At 42.9% G+C, this 23,950-nt stretch overlaps 1 protein-coding gene across 7 annotated transcripts in view; it reads left to right on the forward strand.

Annotated features, from left to right (window-relative positions):
* Positions 1–129: 129 nt before the first annotated feature.
* Positions 130–23,950, forward strand: part of SFI1 (SFI1 centrin binding protein) — a 27,820-nt gene continuing 3,999 nt past the window's right edge. Inside the window, exons 1-26 of one of the 7 annotated variants that reach the window (XM_056504709.1) lie at positions 130–320; positions 4,581–4,781; positions 5,831–5,902; positions 7,548–7,652; positions 7,824–7,918; positions 9,425–9,542; positions 10,183–10,285; positions 11,169–11,325; positions 12,098–12,259; positions 12,681–12,751; positions 13,413–13,505; positions 13,862–13,959; positions 14,248–14,329; positions 15,261–15,439; positions 15,672–15,747; positions 16,495–16,590; positions 17,004–17,080; positions 17,721–17,823; positions 18,292–18,388; positions 19,039–19,199; positions 19,606–19,680; positions 19,965–20,039; positions 20,394–20,570; positions 21,387–21,520; positions 22,703–22,955; positions 23,634–23,781. In XM_056504709.1, coding sequence (XP_056360684.1) covers positions 4,615–4,781; positions 5,831–5,902; positions 7,548–7,652; positions 7,824–7,918; positions 9,425–9,542; positions 10,183–10,285; positions 11,169–11,325; positions 12,098–12,259; positions 12,681–12,751; positions 13,413–13,505; positions 13,862–13,959; positions 14,248–14,329; positions 15,261–15,439; positions 15,672–15,747; positions 16,495–16,590; positions 17,004–17,080; positions 17,721–17,823; positions 18,292–18,388; positions 19,039–19,199; positions 19,606–19,680; positions 19,965–20,039; positions 20,394–20,570; positions 21,387–21,520; positions 22,703–22,955; positions 23,634–23,781 — 2,974 coding nt within the window. In that variant the 5' untranslated portion in view covers positions 130–320; positions 4,581–4,614. Of the gene's footprint in view, positions 321–412; positions 762–1,863; positions 2,170–4,580; positions 4,782–5,830; positions 5,903–7,547; positions 7,653–7,823; positions 7,919–9,424; positions 9,543–10,182; positions 10,286–11,168; positions 11,326–12,097; positions 12,260–12,680; positions 12,752–13,412; positions 13,506–13,861; positions 13,960–14,247; positions 14,330–15,260; positions 15,440–15,671; positions 15,748–16,494; positions 16,591–17,003; positions 17,081–17,720; positions 17,824–18,291; positions 18,389–19,038; positions 19,200–19,605; positions 19,681–19,964; positions 20,040–20,393; positions 20,571–21,386; positions 21,521–22,702; positions 22,956–23,633; positions 23,782–23,950 lie in introns of those variants that run through there. The other 6 variants (XM_056504710.1, XM_056504715.1, XM_056504712.1 and 3 more) reach the window with 6 other exon arrangements.

The following is a 23,950-nucleotide window of genomic DNA, read 5'->3' on the forward strand; positions in this document are numbered from 1 at the left end:
CGCCGCCCCCCCAGCCCCGGCCGCCCCGCGCAGCCCCGCGCGCCGCCGCCGCTCCCGCTCCGCCCGGCGCCGCCTCCGCTCAGCCGCCGTAGCCGGGGCCTTGCACCGCCCGCTCCGCACCCATTTAACGCCCCGCGCGCAGGCGCGTCGGGCGCGCGCGCCGGGGGCTCCCCCGCCCGCCGCCTGACCGCGAATCGGCGGCGGGAGGCGCTGGCCGCGGAGGCCGCGCTCCCGCCGTGTGTCCCCGCTCCCCGCCGCCCTCGGAACCGGCGTCTCACCCTGCTGAGCGGTGCGGTGGGTGAGGAGAGGCGCGGGGCTCGGTGAGGGCCTGCAGGCAGTCTGGGCGGGCAGCCCTGCGGGGGAGGCGGCCGCCGGCGGGATGCGGTGCGCGCCATGTGCGGGGCGGCGGCGGGATCGGCCCGTCCCTGTCCCGGCGCTGTCCCCGTGTCGCCTCAGGGGGAGCGCGGGGTGAGGGAAGGGCGGGAAGCGGCGGGGCGATCACGGCTGAGGGCGCGCTTGGCGGGCGCTGCCCCTCGGCCCCAGACGCGCGTTCGCTGCGTTCTCTGGCGGGCTCGGGGGGCTGCCCCAGACCCTCCTCCGCGTCCCGCCGTGCGCGGCCCGGCTCCCGCTGAGGGCTGAGGGGCGCTGCGGCCGGGCCTGCGCTGCTGCCCAGCCCGGCATTGTGAGCGCAGAGTCCCGCTGTTCTCAACCCGCACCGGGCTCCTGTCAAACTGGAGTTTCCGTAGGACTGGGTTGGTCCGGTGAGCTAAGCAGCTTATTCGGAGGCACCGGAGAAGTTTTTCAGTGTTCGCTAATAAGGAGACATTGTTTTCAGTATCAGTTTTTAAGGAATTTATTGAGCGAGATCGCTTGCTCCTTTTCCCTCAGCTCTGTCCCCAGCACTTGCATCCATTTTTCCACAGGGTTTCCAAACGCCTTGTGCAGAGAGATCTGTATAGGAACAACGTATTTCGTGTAGGATCTGGTGAATAAAGTGTTCTCTTCCCTGATCTCTAATGAAGTTGAATATCAGAATTAAAATATGGTTACCTACCGAATGAGAGAAATATACGAGAAATAAAAATTCTCACTATTTTTCGTGACAACGTGCTGCATTATTAATGAGACAGCACTGTAACTATTGCAAAGTCTCTTGAAGCCAACAAGTACTTTCCAAACAAATACACGGGGAGACTCCATAGCAACCAGTGGGTCACCAGCCTCGAGCTGAGTGGTTACTATGAGATGCTGCAGGCTTTTAGAAGGCCTGAACTATGTTGTGTTTCACTGTCACCTCTGTGCACATCGCTGTTGTGAGCTAAAACAGGCTTTTTGGCTCCCAAAGGTGCCTGTTACTTGATGCTCACAGCAGAAATACCCAGAGGCACAGAAGTGGCAGAAGACTGTTTTTTCCCCAAGTGCGGCAACAGCTTCTTGCCACGGCCGTTTAGCCGCTTTCCCTGTGTGGGTCGGTCCGTGCTTGTGGGTCGGTAAATCCCGGTCACACCTTGCCTGTGCTCGGTAAATCCCGGACACACCGGGACCGTTCCCGGGGGCGGCACAGCGCTCGGCCCCGCCCCGCCGCACGGGGGCGCTGTCCGCCCGCCCCTCATGGCGGGGCCGCCTCACGCGCCGCTGGTCCCTCCGTCACCTGCTCCTTCCCTCCGTCGCTCTCCCCTTTGCTGTGCTTTCCCCCCTTTTTCCCTTTTGCTTTTTCCTGCTGCTGCCCACCCGTCCCGTGTGCCGCTGCCGGAGCCGCGTCTCCCGCTGCCGGGATCCGTGGCGGCCTCAGCGGTGCGGGGGCGGCTGCCGCGGTCCCTCACGGCGGGGTTGTGGAGCAGGGTCTCCAGTGTTCGTCCATAAGCACAGGAAGCGTTCAGGATATAGTTACCTGCTGAAAGGAATCTCGTACAGTAAATCTCCAGAAAAATCTTGTAGGGTATTTCTTTAAAAGTGTGTTTCATTTTTGTTTGTTTGTGGTTTTTTGTTTTGTTTTGTTTTGTTTTCTATCATACCCTAACCAATGCTTACAGAAAAATCCAGTTTGGATCTCACACTTAAAAGGAGATGCCTGGCTGTAATTCCAGGTGCTTTCACAGAATCCATCTCTTCCCGGGCCCTTTGGAAGTCGCAAGGTTCCATGCACAGAGAAGTTCTCGCTGGAGCTAGGTGGAACTCATTGTTTTCTTCATTTCTAAGTGCTTGAGTAGGAGAGGAACATAGTACCAAAATTTAAAAAAAAAAAAAAAGGGGGAGAAGAAGTCAGCTGCTGATGGTGTCACCTTTGGTTATTAATTTATTTTTAAGTAGGGACATGAAACTTGGAGTAGTTTACTTTTTACAGCACCTTTCTAGCAAATTTTTGTTTAAGTGGGCAGAATTGCTGCCCTAGGATTCAAATGGTTATAACTTTATTACCATTAGATTAAGCCAGCACAGTGTTGCTGAGTGAGACACATGCTTTTCATGTTAAACATCTGGAATTGAATTGTGCTGTTTGAGTGAAAGTCGTGTCATTTTTATGATACAGACTGCATTTAGCATAATACATGTGATGGATTCATCACAAGTAATAGGCACCAATTTATGCTTTGTCCAAAGTTAATAAACAACATTGCACAGCAGGGAGTGCATTTGTACTGCAGGTTTGAAACTAGTGAAATGGAGAAATTCAGGAGCAGGAAAACAGTAATAAGAAGCTACTATGTTAAAGACCTCAGCTGTGATTTTTTTTATATTTATGACATCTTAAGATTTCCATGGCACAGAAGAAATTTGAGTTCTTCTCACAGAAGGGCTTATTAGTTTCTATGGAACTTTGTTAAACAGAAAATGTTCCTCTTAAAAGCAAAGTAAAAAACAGTGAATACCCCACCCAAAAACTGATCATGAAACACAACTTTATGTACTTTATGTGGGCTTACATTATCATGACATTTACATATAAAGCTGATGTTCCTGAGCTTGAGATATTAGGCTGAAACATAGTTGGACACAGTTGTTGGCCCAACCACAGATTTACTCCATGTTATTTCTCTTATTCTTCCCATGCTTTTGATTTCTAACTTTACAAGAGAGTAATGATCCTTCTTTGACTCTTATTTTTTATGGTCACTTGCCATAAATTTTGGGGAACATAGGTTGTCATCATTAAATATGTGCAGCACATAACATTGTTTCAAATAGAGAAATAATCTGTTTAAAAATTCGTATGTTGGAAAATTATTCAATATTCACATACCTTAGACTTTAATACAAAACTTCTGCATGTTTTACTCAAGGTTGATTTTTTCCAGCTCCTTTGTGTAAGGTTATTATTGCATATGATCAGACCAGGTTTACCTTGGGGGAAGATGAAGTAGTTTCAAAGGGAGTTTGGCCTTCTAGGTGTGTACAAGAACATGTGCTGAAAACTGTTTTTGCATCAATTTTAAAGTGCCTGAAACTCCTCTTCAAAAGTGCATAGAGTTGCCTTAACTGCACATCTTGATGTGAACAGGAGTCTTTTGTCTGCTGGAAAAGCCTACCTCTTTCACAAAACATTCAGATAATATTTTCTAGAACAAGAATTTCTCACACAAAATACAGGTCTCATTTTCTTCCATTGACTTTTTTTTTAAACTTTTTGCAGCCTGCTGGAACAAGCCAAAAATACAGTATTTCCTCTCAGTGATTTGTTATTAGTAATGGTTATTCAGCTGAACTTTTGAAACTTGCATTGTTCCAGTCACTTTGTGAAAACAACATTTTTTTTTCTGGCTGCAGCCATGTTTTTCCTAGCTCAGTTTAGGAGATTATAAGGGTGAGATTTCAGGTTATCCTCTTCTGTTGCCTCTTAAGAATGTGTTTGTGGTTCAAATGTGCAAATTTTCAGGGTGGTGGCAGCATTTGTTTTGGGAAAAAGCTTCAATGGAACCGGTGCAGCAAGTTTTATCTGCATAGGGTTTTTTTTATCCTTGTTTTCAGAAAATCACCAGGAAAAAATATTTAGCATTCATAGAAACACACTCGTTATTTTTCAGATTAGAACTACACATGAAAGTAAACTGTGTGATGGAAAAATGTGTCTAATTTTGTTTTTTAATGGTGAATATGTAAAAAACAGGAAGAGATTTTCAGTTTGGTTTTTTTTTTTTTAAGGAGAAACAATAAAATTATGAACAAAACTGGTAAAGAGCTTGTAAAAGAACATTTTATGTTAAAATTGAAAGTTCTCACTTCAGTTCGCTAGTGCTCAAGAGAATTTATCAGCAGTAGACAGAATACCTTGATATGTTTGAGACTAAAAGGCAGAAAACCACAGTCAGAGCTTCTCTGTCAAGACACCTGGTGTGCACACACAAATACATTTGAAAGATTTTTTCATTTCAGCTTTAAAGGAGAAAAGAGTTGTCTGTGACATGATTGCACTGAAATGAACCTTCCTGGTTGTGTTGGAGGAAGTTTAAAATTCCAAATACTGAAAAATACCTGATAAAGGAACAATAAATGTTTTAGCATTTTGTAGCTGTCATGTTCTGTATTTTAACAAATACCTTTGCTACAGAACAAGCTATTGAAATAATGCCTCTTCTTTGCAGGTGGTAGAATTTTCCACAAAAATCAAAATCCCTGATGATGCATGAAATCCAGCAATCACCTGAGCTTCAAGTTCATGCAGCTGAACAATCTGTTGCACCCCAGCCTGCAACACATGAATTCCAGGACATAGATCATGACAAGCCAGGTCAAGATGGGTATACCCCGAGTCAAAGAAGAATGTTAAAAAAATTCCAAAGCAGGTGATAAGTACAAAACATTTTTCACTAAATGGACCAGAGGATCAGACCTAAAAATGTCTGGATTTGGTAGTACCAATGCAGGTTACAGCAGAAGTTTTAGTCCATGACCATGGCAGACAGTTCTGAAGATGCCTTGTGGTAACTTGAGGACAAGGATTGACAGTCAGATTTCATGTATTTTTATTTTCAAAGGCAAATTAAGAAAAGGCTTTTTAACAATATTCTTTGATACACTGCTAGGTGTAATGAATTCTTCTTGCAATCTTCTATTGTGTTTTACTTGCTTCTTTTGTGTATTGAAAGAATCTCGACAAAGGTGGGATGTAATTGTGTAGAGATTAAAAGCCCATCCTTTGCTGAGCAGCTGGAGCTGATAGAGCAGCTCAGACCTGCTGGAAGAGGAAGGCCTCACCCTCCTGGCTGTGTGCCTTAACTAATTACCTTGTGAAGCCTTTGGTGCTTCTTGGGGCCCTCGTCTGCCAGTTAACTCTGAAATCCGTTGGGAAAAAAGAGGGGAGGGGTGACAGTGTCACAGTAACACATTAGTGAGCTGAGCTGGTGTTGGGAGAAACTTGTGGAGATGTGGAGCTGCTGAGGGAAGGTGGGAAGAAGGAAGATCTGCTGGCTTCAGGAAGGGCCATTAGATTAGATTAGCTCAAGTATTCTTGACTCAGCTGGTTGACTTGGGGGAAACAGTGATGTTACCACACTGAAAGGTCAGAAGGGGCCCCCAGCCAGCCAGCACCCTGCTCAGTAGTGTCACTGGCTGGAAAAGGGCTGCTTGGAAGGCATTTTGGCTACCCAGCATTCCTAAAGAAGTACACCCCAATTCAAGTTTCGCAATGATGCTTGGGCCTCTTTATGCTTCATGAATTGCTCTGTTGCAGGTACTAATTTCACGGTCTAAATATTTCATATATGCATTGATCTCTGAAAACTAGACCCTTACTTTTATTACTGAAACTAGAATAAAAATTCCTATTTTCACTACTGCCTGAGAGTTTGCAGAAGAGGAGTACAAAGGCAACTAACCTTTCCTTGTATTCCAGGTATCTAGCAAGGAAGTTTTTCTATCTGTGGGCAAAAACGACATTTGGACAAGTTCTCCCTTCCAAAGCCAGGTAAGTAAAATTAGAAGTATTTTTGGTTTTGTTTTTGTTCTTTTTTTTCTTTCTTTCTGTTTGGGTGTTTGTTTTGGTTGTTGCTGTTTTTTGGTTTCTATAATGGCTTAGTGGTAAATCATTGGGCTAAGAGAGTACTGCCTTCCAAGAAAATATTTGGATGTATTTTGAGATCACTTGGAGATTTTCTTTGAGTACCTTTCTTGCTATTGCTTTTTTGCTTGTTTTTAATAATCATGGTTAAACTTTTATTAACCAAATTCACAGGAATTGTGTTTTGATAAAGTTGAACATTATGTGCATGTAAATGTGATTGGCATACCTGTTTTAAATGTAACTATTCCCAAAGTTATGGTGATAGAGATTTCACAGGCTATTCTGAGTTGAAAGGACCCACATGGATCATTGAGTCCAACTCTTACTATGAAATTCAGTTAATATTGCTGTTTGCACGATTGTTATTAATGTATATGTGTATATATTTGGTATCTGTCTGATTTGGAAATACCTGTGGCAGATAATTCCTTTCTGCTCTGAGTGTTGTGAGTGTTCTGTGAGCTACTGAAACTCCATGCTTTGATATTCATTTCTTGTTTTGCATTAATTTGCATGTTCATTCTTGCTTGACCACACCCTTGGGAACTGAAGCAATTCCCAGTGGGAAGACTTGCATTTGGAATAAGATCAGGTCCTTAGTCATTCAGTTTCATTTTTCTGTATCAAATATATTCTGTTTCTGCCTTTGTTGGTAAATGGAAGTTGTCCTGTGAACCTCACTATTCCTCTTGTCTCATCTACTGAATTGGCACTACTTTGGCTATCTATCAATTCAGCACAATGATTACTTTATTTTTTAGGGGAAATAGGTTTTATAAAGACCAGCAAGGAGCACAAGCAATAATGAATTGCCTTTCTAGATTTAAAAGTCCTCAGTTCTCCACAGCTTTAATTTGTAATGCCTGTTAATGCACGTGCAATACCATTAATGCACCAAGTCCAAAAAAATAACATGTAGCTCATTTCTTTTTTTCCTTTTCTGCATGAGTGCTTGGAATGACTTAGCAGCTTGGCTTGGGGTAGGTGGCTGTGAACTGCAACTTGTGAGAGGATTGATATGTTTCACTGAAACACCTCTAGATATTCTGGGCCTAATTCTGGTGTTATTACATGATAAAAACATCAAAACATTATAAAATCTGATGTAGCTTTTGTATTTATTTATTTATTTATATATTTATATATTTATATATTATTATTTGTGTTAAAATAGCAAAGAACAAAATTAGAAAGGAAAATACATGTATTGTTATCTACTGTTCTGGTTGTTAGAGTAAAACACAGAACTGAGGATAAAAGATGTGAATAGTCTGCTGGTACTCTGATATTTGACAAGTTAACAACATCTGTCTTTTGTCATCTTGTCTTTATGTGAAGTATTTACAGTCAGTAAAATTATTGCTTTTTGAAGTACTTCAGAGTCTTCAAATAAAGTGTCACAGTGGGGTAGTGGTTTTAAATGCAATTAGATGTTGTTAGGCTAATCAGGCAAGCCTGGAGAAGAGGTGGTGTAATCGTTAAAACTGCTTTGTGGTCACTCTGGAAATGTACATGATGTTTCTCCTGTCCAAATCTTTCAACTGTTTAGATGTTTTTATGATCAGAAGATTCTTCAAAAAACTTTTGGAGAGTGGAAGGAGCAGTGGATAGTTTGCAGAGAAAAGCTCAGCCTCAGAGCAGATAACCATTACAGGTGAGTGAAATGACTTCCCATTGGGGTGTGTGTGAGAAATCTTCTGAAGGAGTTATTAGTACTAGTGAGCAAGTTCCATCCATGGTACATCTGGGCCAAGAGCAATGTCTTCATTGCTTATTTTCGTGTTTTACTGAATGGCACCTCTTTCAGGCATTTACTCTTTTTCAGGCATTTACTCCTTAATTTGATATTTAAGGCTTGGAGAGCCTATGTATGCCAACAGCGAGGAAAGAGGAACAAGTATTATGTTGCAGAGTCTCATGGTAAGTGAAGTGATGGTAATTACCAGTATTGGGGGACACACTGAGATGGGAGTTTCCACGGGGATTGTTTACCAGAATCTGTGTCCCCTGTGCCTGTTTGCACCCTGAGCTCCCCCACCCTATAGCAGTGCAGTGCTTGCAGGAGCAGATGGCAGGGGTGTTCTCTTATTAGGGTGTAGCTATATAGTTATTTTGGGATGCCAGCAAAAAAGCTGGGTCCTTCATCTGCTCTGAATTTCGCAATGTTTGTTTTTGAGGGGGTGGCTTGATTTCTAGTTGTTTTTTGTTTGGTTGGTTGTTTTGGTTTTTTTTTAACTTAATCACAATATATTTTCAAGTAGATGTTTTTTGATTGAATGTTTTACTGGAATTCTCTATCAACTGTTGCTATAGATATCAGATAGTAATTCCCTGTGCTTTTAACTGCACTTTATGTCTGTTGACTGTTCCTTCCAGCTTCTGTCTTGCAATTGGAAGAAGCCCAAACTTTTGAAGTGCCCTTTGTCTTGTTGTGTAGGTTCGTTGCTCTGCAAGGGATTTGCCTTGGAGCTGTCTGGGAGCTTACTGGTATCAACTTTCTTGGGTTCAGGGGATATGTTTTGCTGAAGGGGGATTGACCCTTGTTTAAAGATGATACTGAGGTTTTGTTCTGTGCTGGTTTGCAGAATGAGTTAACTGTCTTTGCACGTGAATGTAGCCTCAGAATGTCCTAGAGACTGATACCTTTGGACACAAACTGACAGGCTATCCAGACTTTCTTTCTTACTGAGTGAGGCCACAGTATTCACTGCAAAAGCTGTGTGTTACTTGGTCAAAAACAGGAAAAGGTGACCTGTTTCAAGGTAGGTTAATGCTTGATTCACAAGGAAATCCTAAAAAAGGAAAAAGGGTTTTTATGTGTAAGTGTGAAGTGCTATAGAATCAATGACTGTTTTTTCTAATAACTTTGCTTTAATAGTATCAGTTCTGACAAGCCAGCCTGCTGTGAGGAGAATATGCAGTGCACTGCACTAAGTAGTAAACTGGAATTTGTGACACCACTTCTGTTTTTAGCTGCATGACCAGCCTGCTAAATAAAGTTGACTTGTTTCTGGTTGATTTCTTTGCTTGTAGTTGAGAGTAACTCCTGAAAAGCAGCTGATGAACCTGATGAACTTTTTTTTTTTTTTTTAAACAAAGAAAATCCTCTAATTCTTAGCCAGTACAGTCGTTACGCTGACTGTTGTCGTTATGCTCAGTTATTTCCCCTGTAAGCACTGAACACAAAGCGGTTGTCGGCCATTGTCCAATAATTCATGCTGCTCTGAGCAAGTGGCATGGGCAGTGCTGTCAGCGATTCTGAGACTTCTCACTGTGACTCCCTCACAGAGGGAGGGTCGCTGTCATTTCAGCCTTTTCCACAAGGTGTCCCTGCAGGTTGAAGATGCAGGAGTCTGTGATGGAGTGGTTGAGATGTGCCAGACTCCTGCGTGAACTTAAGATGCTGCCATTTTCTGTTGTGCACAGCAAAGAAGCAAACTCTGCTCAGGACCTGGCAGCACTGGCTGGTTTACATTGATGTTCAAAGGACAAAACATGGGATGCAGTCTGTGGCACTGGCATTCAGGGAAAGAAGCAGTTTGCGGTAAGGATGGAATACAAATGGGCAGAGAGGCACTGACCATAAGGCCATGGCTTTTATCTGTTTTATGTTATCTTTTCCTGCAGTGACTTTGGGTGTTTGATTTTTTGTTTTTTAAGAATTCTTTTCCTTTCTGGGATGTGTGAGTGCTTCTGGCACACCCATAGACTGTGAATTTAAGAGGCATTATATAGCAGCTTGCCAGTACCTAATGGGAGCCTACAGGAGGGCTGGAGACTGGCATTTGCAAAGGCATGCAGTGAGAAGACAAGGGGGGAATGGCTTTAAGTTGAAAGAGGGTAGATTTAGATTGAATATTAGGAAGAAATTCTTTACTCTGAGGGTGGTGAGGCACTGAAATGCAGAGATTACCCAGAGATGATGTTGACGCCCCATCTCTGGAAGCATTCAAGGTGGGGTTGGATGGGACTTGCAGCAGTGTGGGATAGTGGAAAGTGTTCCAACCCCCTGCCATGGGCAGAGACCAGATGAGCTTTAAGATCCCTTCCAACTTGAGTTGGAACCATTCAGTTGTTCTTTGGAAAGATAGTTGTTCATACATTTTCCCAGTGAGATGAAAGTGATTTCTTGCATCAAGTTATGGCACCTGTGTTTGAACTTGTGTGTAACATTGTTTTGGCAGCCTTTCATGGGCAGTGTGGAGAAGACAGCACTACCAGAAATGCTGTGGACATAAAATGAATATTTTGGCTCTGCAGCATTGGGCCCAGAGCCTGCAATTTCGAGTAAGTCTCAAGAGCTTCAACTACTGTCATTCCTAATGTTTAAGTTGCACACATGAAAATGTTGCAGATTAATAAAAATTAGGCCTTGTACTCATTTACTTTGCAAATTGAAGTACTTATGATTGAATATCATATCAAGACATAGGAAAATGGAATGAAACTATATCAGGGCAAGTTCAGATTGGACATTAGGAAAAGGATCTTCCTGAGAGGGTGGTCAGTCCCTGGAACAGACTCCCCAGGGAAGTGGTCACAGCACCAAACCTGTCAGAGTTCAAGGTATGTCATGTCCAACTTGCTTCTTGCAGGACTACTTTAAAACTAAATCAGATGTCTGAGTGTTGTTCCCAGATGGTTGATCTTAGCTGAAGTGAAAACAGCATGGGTTCCTTTCTTTCTTTCACTGAAACTGTGGCTTTTTGTCCATTTCATTAAAAAGAAGGGATGGTATTTAACCTGCACTGTAAGATGCAACATGACCTGTTTTAGGGCAGTATTCTGTTCAGGAAGGAAACTTGTGACTTGGGAAGCCTTATAGTGTCTCATAATGTGATTCCCTTTTGTATAAAAATACTTTGAAAGAAAGCCTGTTGGCAAAAGGAAAGTATTATATTGGCCTTTTTAATGGGAAAAAGTGTGAAAGTATTTAGAAGAGTGAAAATTCTTTGACCTTTTCTATGCTGACATTGCTTTGGTGTTAGTTTGGGTTTTGTTGGGTTTTTTTCCCCTTTTTTGGGGAGGAACCTCATTGCTCATGGCTTTCACCTTTAGAACTTATATGGAATTTCTTACTGAGTGTGTGTTCTTCCTCTCCTCCTCTTTGCTCTACTTCTCTTGTTTGTTTTTCCCCCTTACTGCCCTTACCCCTTAATTGTTCCTTCAGGCTTGGTTACAGTGGCGAGAGCAGTACTTATACACCCAGGATGAGAAGCAGAAGGACACCAGGGCAGTAACTCACCATCAGCACTGGGAGTTGAGGAGATGTGTGGGAGCATGGCTGGGATACCTGAACCTCCACAGAGTAAAGAAACGCCAGAATGGTGAGTGAAAATGGTGACCTGGGACAGAACAGGGCTCAGCCCCTTTGCTGAGGGCACAGTGATGGTTTTTTCTGTTCTAGGAGACACTGGAACATCTCTGCCCATCAGGACATGAGATGCAGCTTGGGCTGTACACTGTGACAGGCCTGGCTGGCTCAGCTCATATGCTGAACTGTAAGGAAGATCACCTGCTTTGCATGGGATTTTTGAAAAAAGCTTTGCAATTCCCTTGATGAAAACTTGCATAACCTCTATTGTATTTTGACTGAGATATCTGTGAGAAGTATGTATTCAAGACTTTGATCAGTCAGTCTGTGGATATTCTTGGTAGTCAGTCAAATCACAGCTCCCATAGGATGGTAAAGATTGTTACACCATTTCTTTTGTTTCTTCCCTTGAATGGGAATGAGTTCAGATATTTGTATTAATTGCTTTTTGATTGATGGAAATGGAAAAGAATCTGGCTTGGATATGTAGGAACTAATAATAGGAGTATGCTGAAATGTAAGCAAGTTTGAGTATGTTGAACAAGTAATAGAGTCCTAACTTCCCTCTCTTAAGTCAGTATAGTCAGTTACTGCTTTAAAATTGCCTTTGTGATCAATAAGGAAGAACGTGATCTGTAGCTGAGTAATTGTAAATGTAAATTCTTGTAATAATTTTTCAGTGTTAGAGCTCGTGTCACTTGTGAACCAGTGGCTCAGATGCCAGGATCTGATATGAATGAGCCTAAGACAGAACAAGCCATGAGTGATTTGTGTTTGTCTTCCAGAGCTGGCCCAGGAGTTTCACCGAAGCTGGACGCTCCGGAGGTTCTTCTCTGATTGGCAACTGTCATGGGAGTGCAGGAGAAGAGTGCATGCTCACCAAAGGGACCTGGAAAAACAAGCAGCAAGGATTGCCTTGTGGAGAGTCTTTGCACACTGGAAGCATTGTATCCAATCTGTGTTTAATCCCTAGCAAAGACAAGTTAGAAGCATTCCCGCAGGGAGAGGATCCAGTTAATAAGCAGGAATGTTGTGCAGTCGTGTGAGTGACACCAAACATATTGTCATTAGATAGGTGTGTGTAATGCCATACTAACAATTCATTAAACTGTTGTAATTACAGTATATTAGCAGCAGTATAAGAGTATATTAGAGCCTGCAGAAGATAATTTATGGTTGTTACTTAAGAGTGAATCAGAAAGATACTGTGATAAGCCAGCAAAATCTAAAAGTTTGACTGTAGTCAAAACTTCTGCTGGAAGTGAAGTGCTGGGCATTCAAACATTGAAGCAAATTTAGATGGAGATGTAGTGCCCCCCTGTGGGAGAAGGTTGTTTCTGTGTAAAAGCTACTTTAACTCAGTGACAGATGTTGTGCTGTGTGTGGAAGAGGCTCGGCAGTGTGAGCTGGCTGAAAAGCACTACAAGTGTCACCTGTTGGTAAGAGCACTGTTACATGCCAGGTGGGAGGGGCTGTGGAGTGTCCCTGTAACACTAACAGTGGTGTGTGGTTGTTAAGTGGGAGATATACCAGATTTCTAAATTTCAATTATTCTGGAATCTACCAGTTGAATCCAAATGGGCAAACTGGTGAAGTGGACTCATCTTGAGGGTTTTGGGTTACCTGCTCCCTGTCTATTCCACCATGAGATTGTCTTCTCCTTTTTCTTTTTTTCGTATGCTGTTTGCTACAAGAATTATTTTTTCTTCTCTGCAGTAATCTATGCATGCTGCTTTTCACATGAGACTAAAGATAACTTGCTTCACGTGCAAGTAGTTGAATGTTTTGGGGTTTTGTTTAGATTTTATGGGTTTTTTTTAAAGAAAAAATAAATCCCTGAAGTCTGTCTGAAAGGTGGGCACAAGCAAGCCTCCAGCCTTTTGGAAATGAGCTATATTTAAGGTTGGATCTTTACTGGTCATTAAAAGAATACCAATAAACATGAGTGATTACAGGAGCAGGATGATTAGTGATTTGAAGTAGGATGCTCTCATAATGCTATTTACCATGCTCTACCCCCACTCAAGGGATTCTAGGTCAGTTCTACATTACCTGATTTGGATTACAAATTAAAGTTGTGTTTATTTCTTGTTGTTACAGGAACTTGGCCTTAAGGGTCTTCGGCAGAATGTCCTGGACACTCGAGCTCAGCGAATGAGGACAAATCTGTCATCCCGTCAGCACCGAGTTACAGTGAGTTTGTCTTTGGTTCTTGTGTCAGTCTTGAGCTGTCCTATTGACTTCCACTGTCATCTGTTGACATCCACTTCCATCTGTTATTGCTTTGTTCTTAAATACTAATAGCCACAGAAAATCCGTGTGAATCAACTGCCACTCTTAGATATGTTTAGTTTTTCGTTTCCCTGTGTTTGTGGTGGATTTTTGCTTTTACCAGAAAAGCTTGTAGGAAGTTATAAAGTTATGAAGCAGTGCAGGAGGCAACCATTGCAGTATGCAGTTTCATTAGGACTTTAATAATTTCTTTCTTTACATTCTTCTCCTCACTTGCTATCTTTGGAGGGTTTAGTGTCTTTCTTGTTTTATTTCAGGTTCTGCAGAAGTACTGGAACTGTTGGAAGTCCCGTTTGGAAGAGAAGGAGGAAGAACAGCAGCAGGCCTTAACATCAGTGGCTCGTGCCCGTTATAGGTATGCAGACAAATATTAATACAAATTTGTACAAATGTGGATTCTGTGGGCCCTTGGCTCTCTTCTAAAGTATGGTAATACCTTTAGGGGCATGACTTGATGGCAGTTGCTCTGACATTTTCTGTGAGCAATGAACAATTTACATGTCTTGCTTCTCTGTGGAATGTAAGAAGGAGGTTGCTTAAGCCTAGCTCTGAGTTTCGTTTAGTTGGCTGACATTCATAAAATCAATATATTTGCTGAAGGAGTTCTCTCCTGTGCTGACAGTTGTCCCTTTGTGCTTGCCAGGAGGATGTTGATGAGACAGGTATTTGACACATGGCTGCTGAAGGTCTGCAAGCTGCAAGAATATCGAATGGGAGAGAAGAAGGTAAATGTAACTCTTGTCCCTTGCTTTGGAAATAGAGGAGATGATTTCACAGTCACTGTCTGTGAATATGAGTTAGCATGAGATGGATTTGGCTATTGTAAATTCCCTTTTTCTTGGTGAGGGATCAAGTCAGGGGAAACAGATTACAACCAGTATTTACTGGTCACCTTTTTTAAGTTAACCAGTTTGTTATAATAGAATCAAATTATTATTAGAGAATTGCTGTCCACATAGTTCATTTATTCTCTCACCCTGTAAATGTGTATGTGCTCTCTCTCTCTCACAGTCTCTTAGTTACTTTGTTGAAATAATAATAATAATAATAATAATAATAATAATAATAATAATAATTAGCCAACCCCAGTCTATTTAAGAATTGGAGGGTTGTACTGAGAAATTAGCTGCTTCTAGGTAGGTGTCCATAAAGTTCTTTACAGGACTCTTCATTTTCTAAGGGGAAATGTGTGTATATATATATATGTATATAGTCCTGGAGTCTTTACATGTAGCAGCCACTGTGGCCTTTATGTGGTCTTTTACACCACTCAAAGTTGACAGTGGCACATGGGGGTGTTTTTGTGCGGGTATGGCTCACCCTTGGTGGTGGGAGATTGTCAGTTCTTGTACATTCAACAAGTTTCTGGAACTTACTGGTTCTTAGGAGTCCTTCACATGCTATTTATCAGCTTGTGCTTCCTCTCTTTGGCCTGTTGTATTTTGGTAGCAGCTCCTCCATCCACATGCACACAGATCTCTGCAGAGCACGTTACATAACCTCACTGCAAAGGGATTTTGGTGGTGTGTCCATTGCTGTTCAGCATCAGAAAAGCAAATATTGGAGGGTTCTATGAATGTCACCTCTAAGGAGTTGCTTCCTGTTGATTGTAGCTGCCTGTGCAGTGCATTCATTGCCACCTTCCCTCCATTGCAGGCTGTCCTTCATTTCCAGAGGCAGCTCCTGCACTGCTCCTGGTGCTGCTGGCGTAGAAAAGCAGCTGCATGTTTGGAGGAGCAGCAGGGCTTGGTTCGTGCAGGAGATCACTACAGTAACCAGCTGCTGCTAAAGGCCTTCTATCTGTGGAAACAAAAGACTCAGGAGAGACAGAGAGAGTAAGAATTTTTTTCAAACATAGAATGATTTGGATTGGCCATGTGGCAGCCTACTTTGGACAAACAGCATTTAATTCACAATGATGCTCACTTCTTTTTTGTGCTTTGGAGCCTACTAAGTTGTCTTTCAATGAGTGAATTACTGAAAATAACAAATGTGGACTCAAGTCTGTGCTAGAAGTGTCCAGTAACATGGACTGCATTGTAGGACAAATAATTATTTTTCTTATAGGAGGCTCAAGGAGACAGAAGCTTTAAGATTTCACTGTTCAAAGTGTCTGCTACAGACTTGGAACAAGTGGAGAGAGGTGAGAGAGTTAACAAATGGGGAAGAGCATGAAGTCTTTCTGTTATGTTTGAATTGTTTGTACCCATATAGCTAGAAGTTGAATTGTTTATTTTAAGCACTAATCATTCCTAAGCTCTCCTCCCTTTTCATGTGGATAACAGCAGTTTGTTGTGGGTGGAACAGGAGCTGTGTAGGGAAGAGAGGAATTAGTTTTGTTCATATATCTAGAGGTGGTGAGAATAGATGTACCTGGCAATGTAACCAGAGTTATTGTGATGAAGTTGTCCCTACCCAGTACTCGGTGTGTCCTTCTCAAAACTTAAGTTAGAAGTTTGCAGCCAGGCCTTTGTGTATGACCTGTATTTGTGTTACAGGTTGTAGCAAACACTGTCACAAAGTACTTTACTTTCATGGTGATCTTTTCCTTACCGTGATACCAGGTACCAGATGTGCCTTGCAGCATGTCTTGAGAATCTATGAGAAATTTTATATTTGGAGCTGTGATGTTGGTGCAGACCTGTTGAGTGGTTTCCATCAGTCTTCAAGAGGATTCCTACAAAGGGCAGAAAAAAAAGCACCTCAACCAGGCCTTTGGGGACATAGCAGAGTGCAGCACCGGTTTGAGTGAAAAGCTGTTACAGCACGGTGAAGGATTGATATTTCTCCAGAGACTGAAAATGGTTCTTTTCCCTCCTCTCTCTGCCATTGCTTATTTTCCCTCATGTGTACATATCTTTTGGGTTTTTCTTCCATTTCCTCCTTCTAGTATGTGGGACATCAGCGTGAGAAATGGAGGAAGTTGGTGCAAGCAGACCTGCACTATCAACATGTGTTGCTGGGCAAGACCTTGGCAGCTTGGAAGGTAGGATGGAACAGCCTTTTTGACGCACTTGTCTGTATGTGCTGGAGTGTTTCAGTGAGAGCTAAAGAGCTCTCACACTGCTTCACTGGAGGCACATACACATCATGTGTGCAAGGTAGAAAGAAGGCTCTTGTATGTAGGGCTGTATGAGTCTGGCATTGCTTTTTGGAGCAGAAGAATCAAGGTAGTCTTGTAGCACTGGTGAATGGTACATCACAGCTAGCATTAACTATTGTGTAGTGACTGCTTGCCACAGCAAAACAGCATTTGATTTCAGTGGCTGAATTTTTTCCCCTGTACTTTACTGCCAGTGCTACTTGTGAGCTACTAAGAGTTAGATACTAGTAAAAGTTTCTGGATGTTTCCTCTCCTCAAAGTGTTAATCTACCTCTCAATACTATTTTTTTTTTCAGATTTACCAACAAAACATACAGTGCATTCTGTATCAAGTAGCTGAGAAGGAGAAACAGCACACTCGACTGCTGCTGCGGTGAGCCTCTTCCTAGACAGCATGAGAGGACTGGTTGCACTGCAGTCAAATTCATTCCTTTCTTTCACCTCCACCTTTGTAACTTTTTGGATGTTGGGTGCTAGGAGTTGACTCTGGCATGCATTGCTGTTTCTTTGCATGCAGGTCATTTAGTTAAAAGAAATTAACTCTCCCTGTTTACTCTCTGTTTTGCTTGAATATTTTTTAAATCTCTGTTTAGTCCTGCAAGAGTCATCAGACAGCAAACTGCACATTCCCTGTCTGTTATGGTATTAAAGCAGCCTGGAAGATGCAGAGCCTCTCTTGCATTACAGTGAGGAGGGTGATTAAAGATATTATCACATTGCATTGGTTGTAGTTACTTTAGTTTTAATTACGTTATTTGTTTTAATGCTGTGCAGCTTGAGTCACTTGCAGGGTCTGATTGGCTCAGCTGAAGCTGCTGGATTTCAGAGTGTGTTCTGTTTTGCACTGCCTTCTCTTCAGCAGAGACTTGAAGGGGCAGAAGTTGATTTGCACCACTGAGTTTATAGATGCAGCTGGTTTTGATTCCTGGTGTGAGTAGGAAAGTGCGAAATGAACAAGTGAGAATCATTCTTAATAGGTTTGTTTTCACTTTTGTATGTATTTTTGCCTTCAGACAGGTGCTGTGTACATGGAGAGAAAATGTCCTTGCTCTTATACATGAATCTAAAGCAACTACTCGGGCAGATGAGCACTACAGGAGAGCAATCCTGTCAAAGGTAGGATCTGTACAGCAGGTGCCGTGGTCTCAGTACAGGTACTGGTTCAGGCAGGGGTCAGGTAATACAATTAGAAGGACGAAAAACATAAATCTAAGAGCTCCTACTAAGAGAGATCTGCGAAGTCTCATCTTGTTTTTACAGGTGTCTCTGTGAACTCATGGTTTTTTCTCTTCCTTCTTCTCATTCCTTAGAAGGAAGGGAAAACCAAGAGCATGTTATAGCATAGTAATATTGGTGACATGGGGCAGGGAGGGAATGGATGAAGGAGAAGAATGCTTTGAAGAATGCCATGGGGACCCTTTGAAATACTTCTGTATTTTGTAGGAAATTCTTACTGTCTGCTGAGCCTTATGTGAAAAATGAGATGGAAATATTTATGTTACCAGTGATAGGGGGAGTACATTGTATCCCCTTCCATTGCAGTGCCAGTCTGTGTCACATCTCCCATTTGCATTTTATCCTTAGGTGCTGCTGCAGTGGCGAGACACTGCCTGGCTACGAGCGTGTCACCGCCATCTGAAGGTGACAGCTGTGCTGGAAGCCAGAAAACATTTGGATTTAGGTGAGCTGATATAGATGTTGAACTCGCAGAAATCCTCATTGTCTGTGAATGAGCCAAGGGCAGCGTGTTGTGTCATCTGTACAGATGAAGTGACTGGATGGTCTGTTGGCTTACAAAGGATGTCCCCACAGAATGGAAAGTGAATTGGGACTCCTGTGATCTGCTGAATGCTGCTTGTGTTACTTTTGTTTCTCTGTTTATTCTTTGTACTATATAACACTTCCTTCTTCAAAGGAATTTTCCATTACTAATTTTGAGAACCTCAAACACCTCTTTTGAGGGCAGTGCAAGTAATCTTAGCAATTGCTGCTTCAGTCTTTCTCTAGTAATTTATACTGAAAGACCCTCAAACTCTGCAAGCATTTCATGCTACCACGGTACATTCTTGACACGAGGACTCTGAAGCACAGAAGGCTTTCCTAAAGGTTATAAAGAATGTCAGTGCCAGCAGGGAAGACTTGCAAGTCACAGCTCCCTGTCTGTTACATAAAGTGTTTCACAGCTCTTCTTCCTATACTGAATACTGTCAGTGCTGAGCATTGTCCAAGTTAAGTATTGCTGAAACAGTTGGGACGAGTAGCTCATCACTTGATACTCTGAGATTAATAGTCTCCTTTTGGTACGTGAGTTAATTTATCTTCCCCTAACAGTGCGTTTACAGAGCCTGTTTCTTCACTGGAAAGGATTAATGAAGGAGTCTCTGATGCTGAGGGCTCAGCACCACAGGGCAGCACAGCACCATCAGCAGCACCTGCTGCAGAAGTACCTGATGAAATGGAAAAATTATTATCAGCAGTGCCTTGGGAAAAAGGTGAGAAGGATCAGCAACCTCCTCAGCCTCAGAAGTAACTCCCCAGAAGTTACAGGTGTCAGGGAACACACTGTGTTCCCTGGTGAAGGGAATGGCAGTCTGGGCTGAGGAGAAGCATAACAGCTTTGTGTACTGAGGAGGAAGGAGCACTGCTGTGTCTTGCCTGAAGAAACTGAGAGAAGTAACAAACTTAACAAGGCAGCCTGAGCTTACTGTGAATGACATCCTTGCTGGACTCGTAGATGTCTGTACATGGGGTTACACTCTAGGGCACTTGGGTGTTGAGGGTGGCATCAATAGAGCAAAGGGAAGGTGATAAAGGCTGTTTGCTAGCTGTTCTAATAGCATTTGGCTCAGATAAATGAGGTTTGTCTGCAAGTGACTCACTGTTTTGATTGCCTTGCAGCTGCTGCAGAGAAGGGGAGATGAACTAATGACTCACAGGCTTTGCTCTGCTTCCTTCTATTGCTGGAAAACTCGGGTAAGGAGTTTTCCCCTGGGTAGACACCTAGCTCCTTGCTAGTCATTCTCCCTTCTCCTTCATGCTCTGTTTATACAAGGACAAGAAAACTTTATTTAAACGTTTTCAGGATTTTTTGGTTCAGCTAGCACAAGAGACACCTTGCCATAGATGGGATGAACTGAGTGGGGTTTTCTGCTCTGGCTGTACCATCACTTCCTCCTTGCTTGGTGCTTTGGCTGGTGTTCCTGGTGTTGGCTATGTGAGCTCCTAACCTGGTTGCTGTGCATTTTTCCCCCTAATAGCTGTTGCAGCAGCAATGGGAAAAACGGAAGACAGTGCAAGCATTGTGGCACTGGTCCCTTTCAGTGCAGAGAAAGGTAAGGGGCTGTGCAGGGCAGGGGCAGGCAAGGGAGTTTGCAGATTTGACTGCAGTCAGCAGACTGCACACTGAATGTCTGTTTCCTTTCCTCTTTTGGGTGCTGTGTGTTATTTTGGGATGCTGGAAAACTCCCCAAAAATTCTTAGCTGATTAAAAAATATGAACATTTTTCCACATCTGGCCTCAACTGACTTAAATCTCTGTCCCTTGGTCATTGTGGCAGTGTCCTGCTGTTGCTGTAGCTCTGCCTATTCCTATTCAGTGGAAGGGAGAGTGTTGCTGTCTGCAGGGGGAGTCCCTAGCCTGGAGCCTGTCTGTGTAATACTCACAGCTCTCATTGTTCCTGTTGCAGGTATTTGATGCTTGGCTGAGGTTTGCCAAGGGGCAGCAGGAGAAGAAAGGTGGCATTGAAAAAGTCACAGGAGTTCACCACACAACTCCTTTGAGAGAAGGTGTAACCTGTGCCTTGAGAAACACTGCTGGCATCAGAGAGCTTCAGGGACAGCTCCATGCCCAGCACCAGCTGGAGGTGAAAGAGTGATTGCTCAGATATATATTCAGAACTGGGCTGTTCTGGTCTCTACTCTGTGTGTGGGATGTGTGTTTGTGTGTATGTGCATGTATGTATCTTGAAGCTCCACATCCCAGCAGTTGTTTAGATCCTACATACACTTCTATTTCTGGTTCAAGGCATTTCATTCAGCTGAGACTAGAGGGCTTCATTTGGAAGCTTTCCTAATGAAACTGTTTTAAAACTGGCCAATGTATGCCTTACACAATACTCCTGATTGAAACCTTTGCATGTAGGTCAGGTCTCTAAGTTCTGTGCTAGAATGAAGCATTATAGAGAGTACATCTGATCTTGTCTTAGCTTTAGCACTGCTTATACCTTCCTATGTGGGCTTGTGTCACTTCTGCCTTTGAGTATCAATCCAGCCCTGCATGTTAAAAGGATGCCTGCATTGACTGCTCTCTTCCTGCTTCTGGGCAGCATACCCAGCTCTTTTCCAGGTTTTCAGGATACCAGTTGTTCCATTTGCTAATGTGCAGCTTGCCTTGGTGCAGAAGTACTCGGTTAATTCTCCTCACCCAAATGTTACCACAGTGGAGCTCTTAATTTAGTTTAGAGAGCTGGTATGGCTTTGAGGGCATCAGAAATCTTAGTTCCTTCTCTGTAGGTGATGTGGTGCTTCCTGCTCTCAGCCATCAGATGCTCTGCTATTCTTTGTGTTGGCAGGCAGCCTGCAGTCTTTACCAGACAGGGTATTGTTGTGCCATGCTGTGGAAACAGAAGGCTCTCTCCCAGAAATTAAATAAGCCTTTTTCTTTTTTGCTACCTCTGAAGAAGCAAGTGACATTTAAAAGGCCTGATCTCAGTCCTGAGACAAGAGGACATTCATCAGAGGAAGAGCCATGGCCTTCAAAATGCAGACATCTACCATTTCACCCTTATGAGGGGGGCTCAGTTCTCCATGGCCTGTGAGTTTGACTTTCCAGTCCTCCCCTATTTCTCTGGCATATAAGTAACTTTACATATATGTAATCTCTCTACATGTGTCATTTTTGTATTCCCAAGTTTTCTCATTGATGGCTTAGTTCCATGCATTCTCCTTAACTCTGAATCATGTGGCTAGTGGTACAGGGTTACACAGGAGCTGCTGTGTAATGCAAGCTCAGCCCACACATAGTGAAGGTATTTGTGACTGTACTTGCCAGTGACAGGTAGAACCAGCTTAGCTATAGACCTTCCACTTTGTGTTTCTCAGGTAGAAATGAATTTATGGAGCATTGGCCATTTGTCATGGGAACAGTTACATAGAGAAGCAATGAAAGATACCTTTGATGGGACTTGGGCCATTGGGAGAGCTTATCTTGTCCAAGTGACCTAGTGTCATTGAAGCTCTTGTTTTTTTCACTGAAGTCATCTGATAAAATGATTAACATCAAGATCCTGGTATTCAGGAACTGAAATTTCTTCTTCCTCTGTTCTTTTCGCTGGGGAAGGTATTCCTTTAAAAATTCATATTGATCATGGGGCAGTTGCAAGGAATAATTGTCTATGAAGCTTCTCAGTTCAAGACAGCAACCCTACAGGGAAGTAAGATGTAACTTCATGTTGCTTTAGGCAAATATATGCTGCCAAAAGAAGAGTTTCTGCCCTGTTCAGTTGTCTCACTTCCACCATTCTTTGTGTTGGCACAACTATTCACATGGTGAACTAGATCCTCACATTAATACAGTTGAAATGTAATCTTCAAGAATTGTGATTGCATGCCAGGAGAATGTTGCAGAGCAGGGATGAATGATGAAACAGGGCTGTTTCTTTAGCCAGCTGATGCCAATAATCAGAAGTCTGGGATATTCTTTGTTCTGTTTTTCTTTTCTGAAATGCCATTCAATGAGCCAGGTTACTACCAGAGAAGCCTGATTTCCTTCTTGAATCTTTAGAAAGCAAGGATCTGCTGGGACCTCCTTTTACTAGATAGAAAATCTAATTTTAAAAGTAAAGAAAAAAGGGTGAGTTAGTAGAGCATAGTAGAGCAGCTAATTGGAGAGCTGTATGCAAGGGAATGACAAGAGACTCCCCTTCTTTGCACTGACTGCAAAGGACAAGACCCACAGTTTGCAATGTATAGTGACCTTATCCTTCTTCCTGTACAGGTCAGAGGTGCCCTTTCAGCTAACATCTGTGAATAAGTGTCTTGCACAGACTGGGAACTTAATGCTGACACCTCAAGTGGAAGAAAGTACCTGTAAATGTCTGTCTCAGATGGGTAGTGCTGCTCATCCCCATCCCTCTCTCACTTGTGCTTCTCTCCCCCTGTGGACACAGGACATGCACCGAGCTGGGCAGGGGGCAGAGCTGTGGTCTCCTGCATCTTTCATGTCCCAAATGAAAGCTGACTCACAACAGGTGAGTGAAATGCTGAAGGAACAATTACAGTGTGTACTGGGCTGCTGTCAGTAGGCCCATTGCTTATTGCTGAGTTTTCTTGTGGTTCTTCTGAACCGCCCACCTAAATATTTAGCTGTTTTTCACTTGTTCAAGCTGTCATCTTTAAAGCTAACCAAGTGAACTGCCTCAGAATGTCCAAGAACTGTTTACCCCTAGTCTGAAGCAGTCCTCCCACATGTGTTGTTCTGTATTTCATGCCTTTTTCCTGGTGGTCTTCGTAGCCAGATCTTCTCCTAGCAAGTAATGTGAGGGTTCTGCCTCTTCAGAGTTAAGAGCAATTACAGTTTGCTGTCCAGATTGCAGGGATTTAGGAGAAACTCAGCTTAGGAGCAGTGGTTGTGTCTGAGAACCTTAAAAAATTGAAATTTACTTAACCTGCAAGTAGGTGCTTGCATTTTGAACTCCTTGTTCCACACAGAATGGGAATTTTCATCTTGGTGAAATACGTCCATGTTAGATATCAAAGAGCCCATCTTTTGAGCTCTGCTTCTTCTGTGGGATTTTATGAGAGGGGCTCAGCACCTACAGGAGTTGTCTGAGTGGGGGTAGGACTAAGTAGGTCAGCTACATCCTACTTGAAGGGCTTACTTAAGAAAACCCTTTGAGGAAAACCCCAATATCATTCTGACCTTCTAGAGAGGAGGTCAGCCTGTGAATTGTCACAAAGGAGCCCATTCGCAAGACTTTGAACAGGATTCTGTGGAGAAGAAGTTGCAATCAAATTTGCAGCCACATTTGCTGTCACCTGAAGACTTGGTGGAAAGAGGGAGTCGCCAGACTGCAGGTACATCCTCACATCTAAACTGTAACAATTCATCCTCTAATCTATGTGAGACTGCAAGTCACTGCCACAAAATGTATGAGAGACAGGGCAACCTGGTGTGCCAGCATTAGGAGGTAAAGGGTATCAGTATTCCTTTCTGGGGTGGTAAATGCAGTTGTGTGGATTCTGC

Source organism: Oenanthe melanoleuca, chromosome 15 (assembly GCF_029582105.1).
Source record: "Oenanthe melanoleuca isolate GR-GAL-2019-014 chromosome 15, OMel1.0, whole genome shotgun sequence".
In the NCBI taxonomy this organism is placed as follows: domain Eukaryota; kingdom Metazoa; phylum Chordata; class Aves; order Passeriformes; family Muscicapidae; genus Oenanthe; species Oenanthe melanoleuca.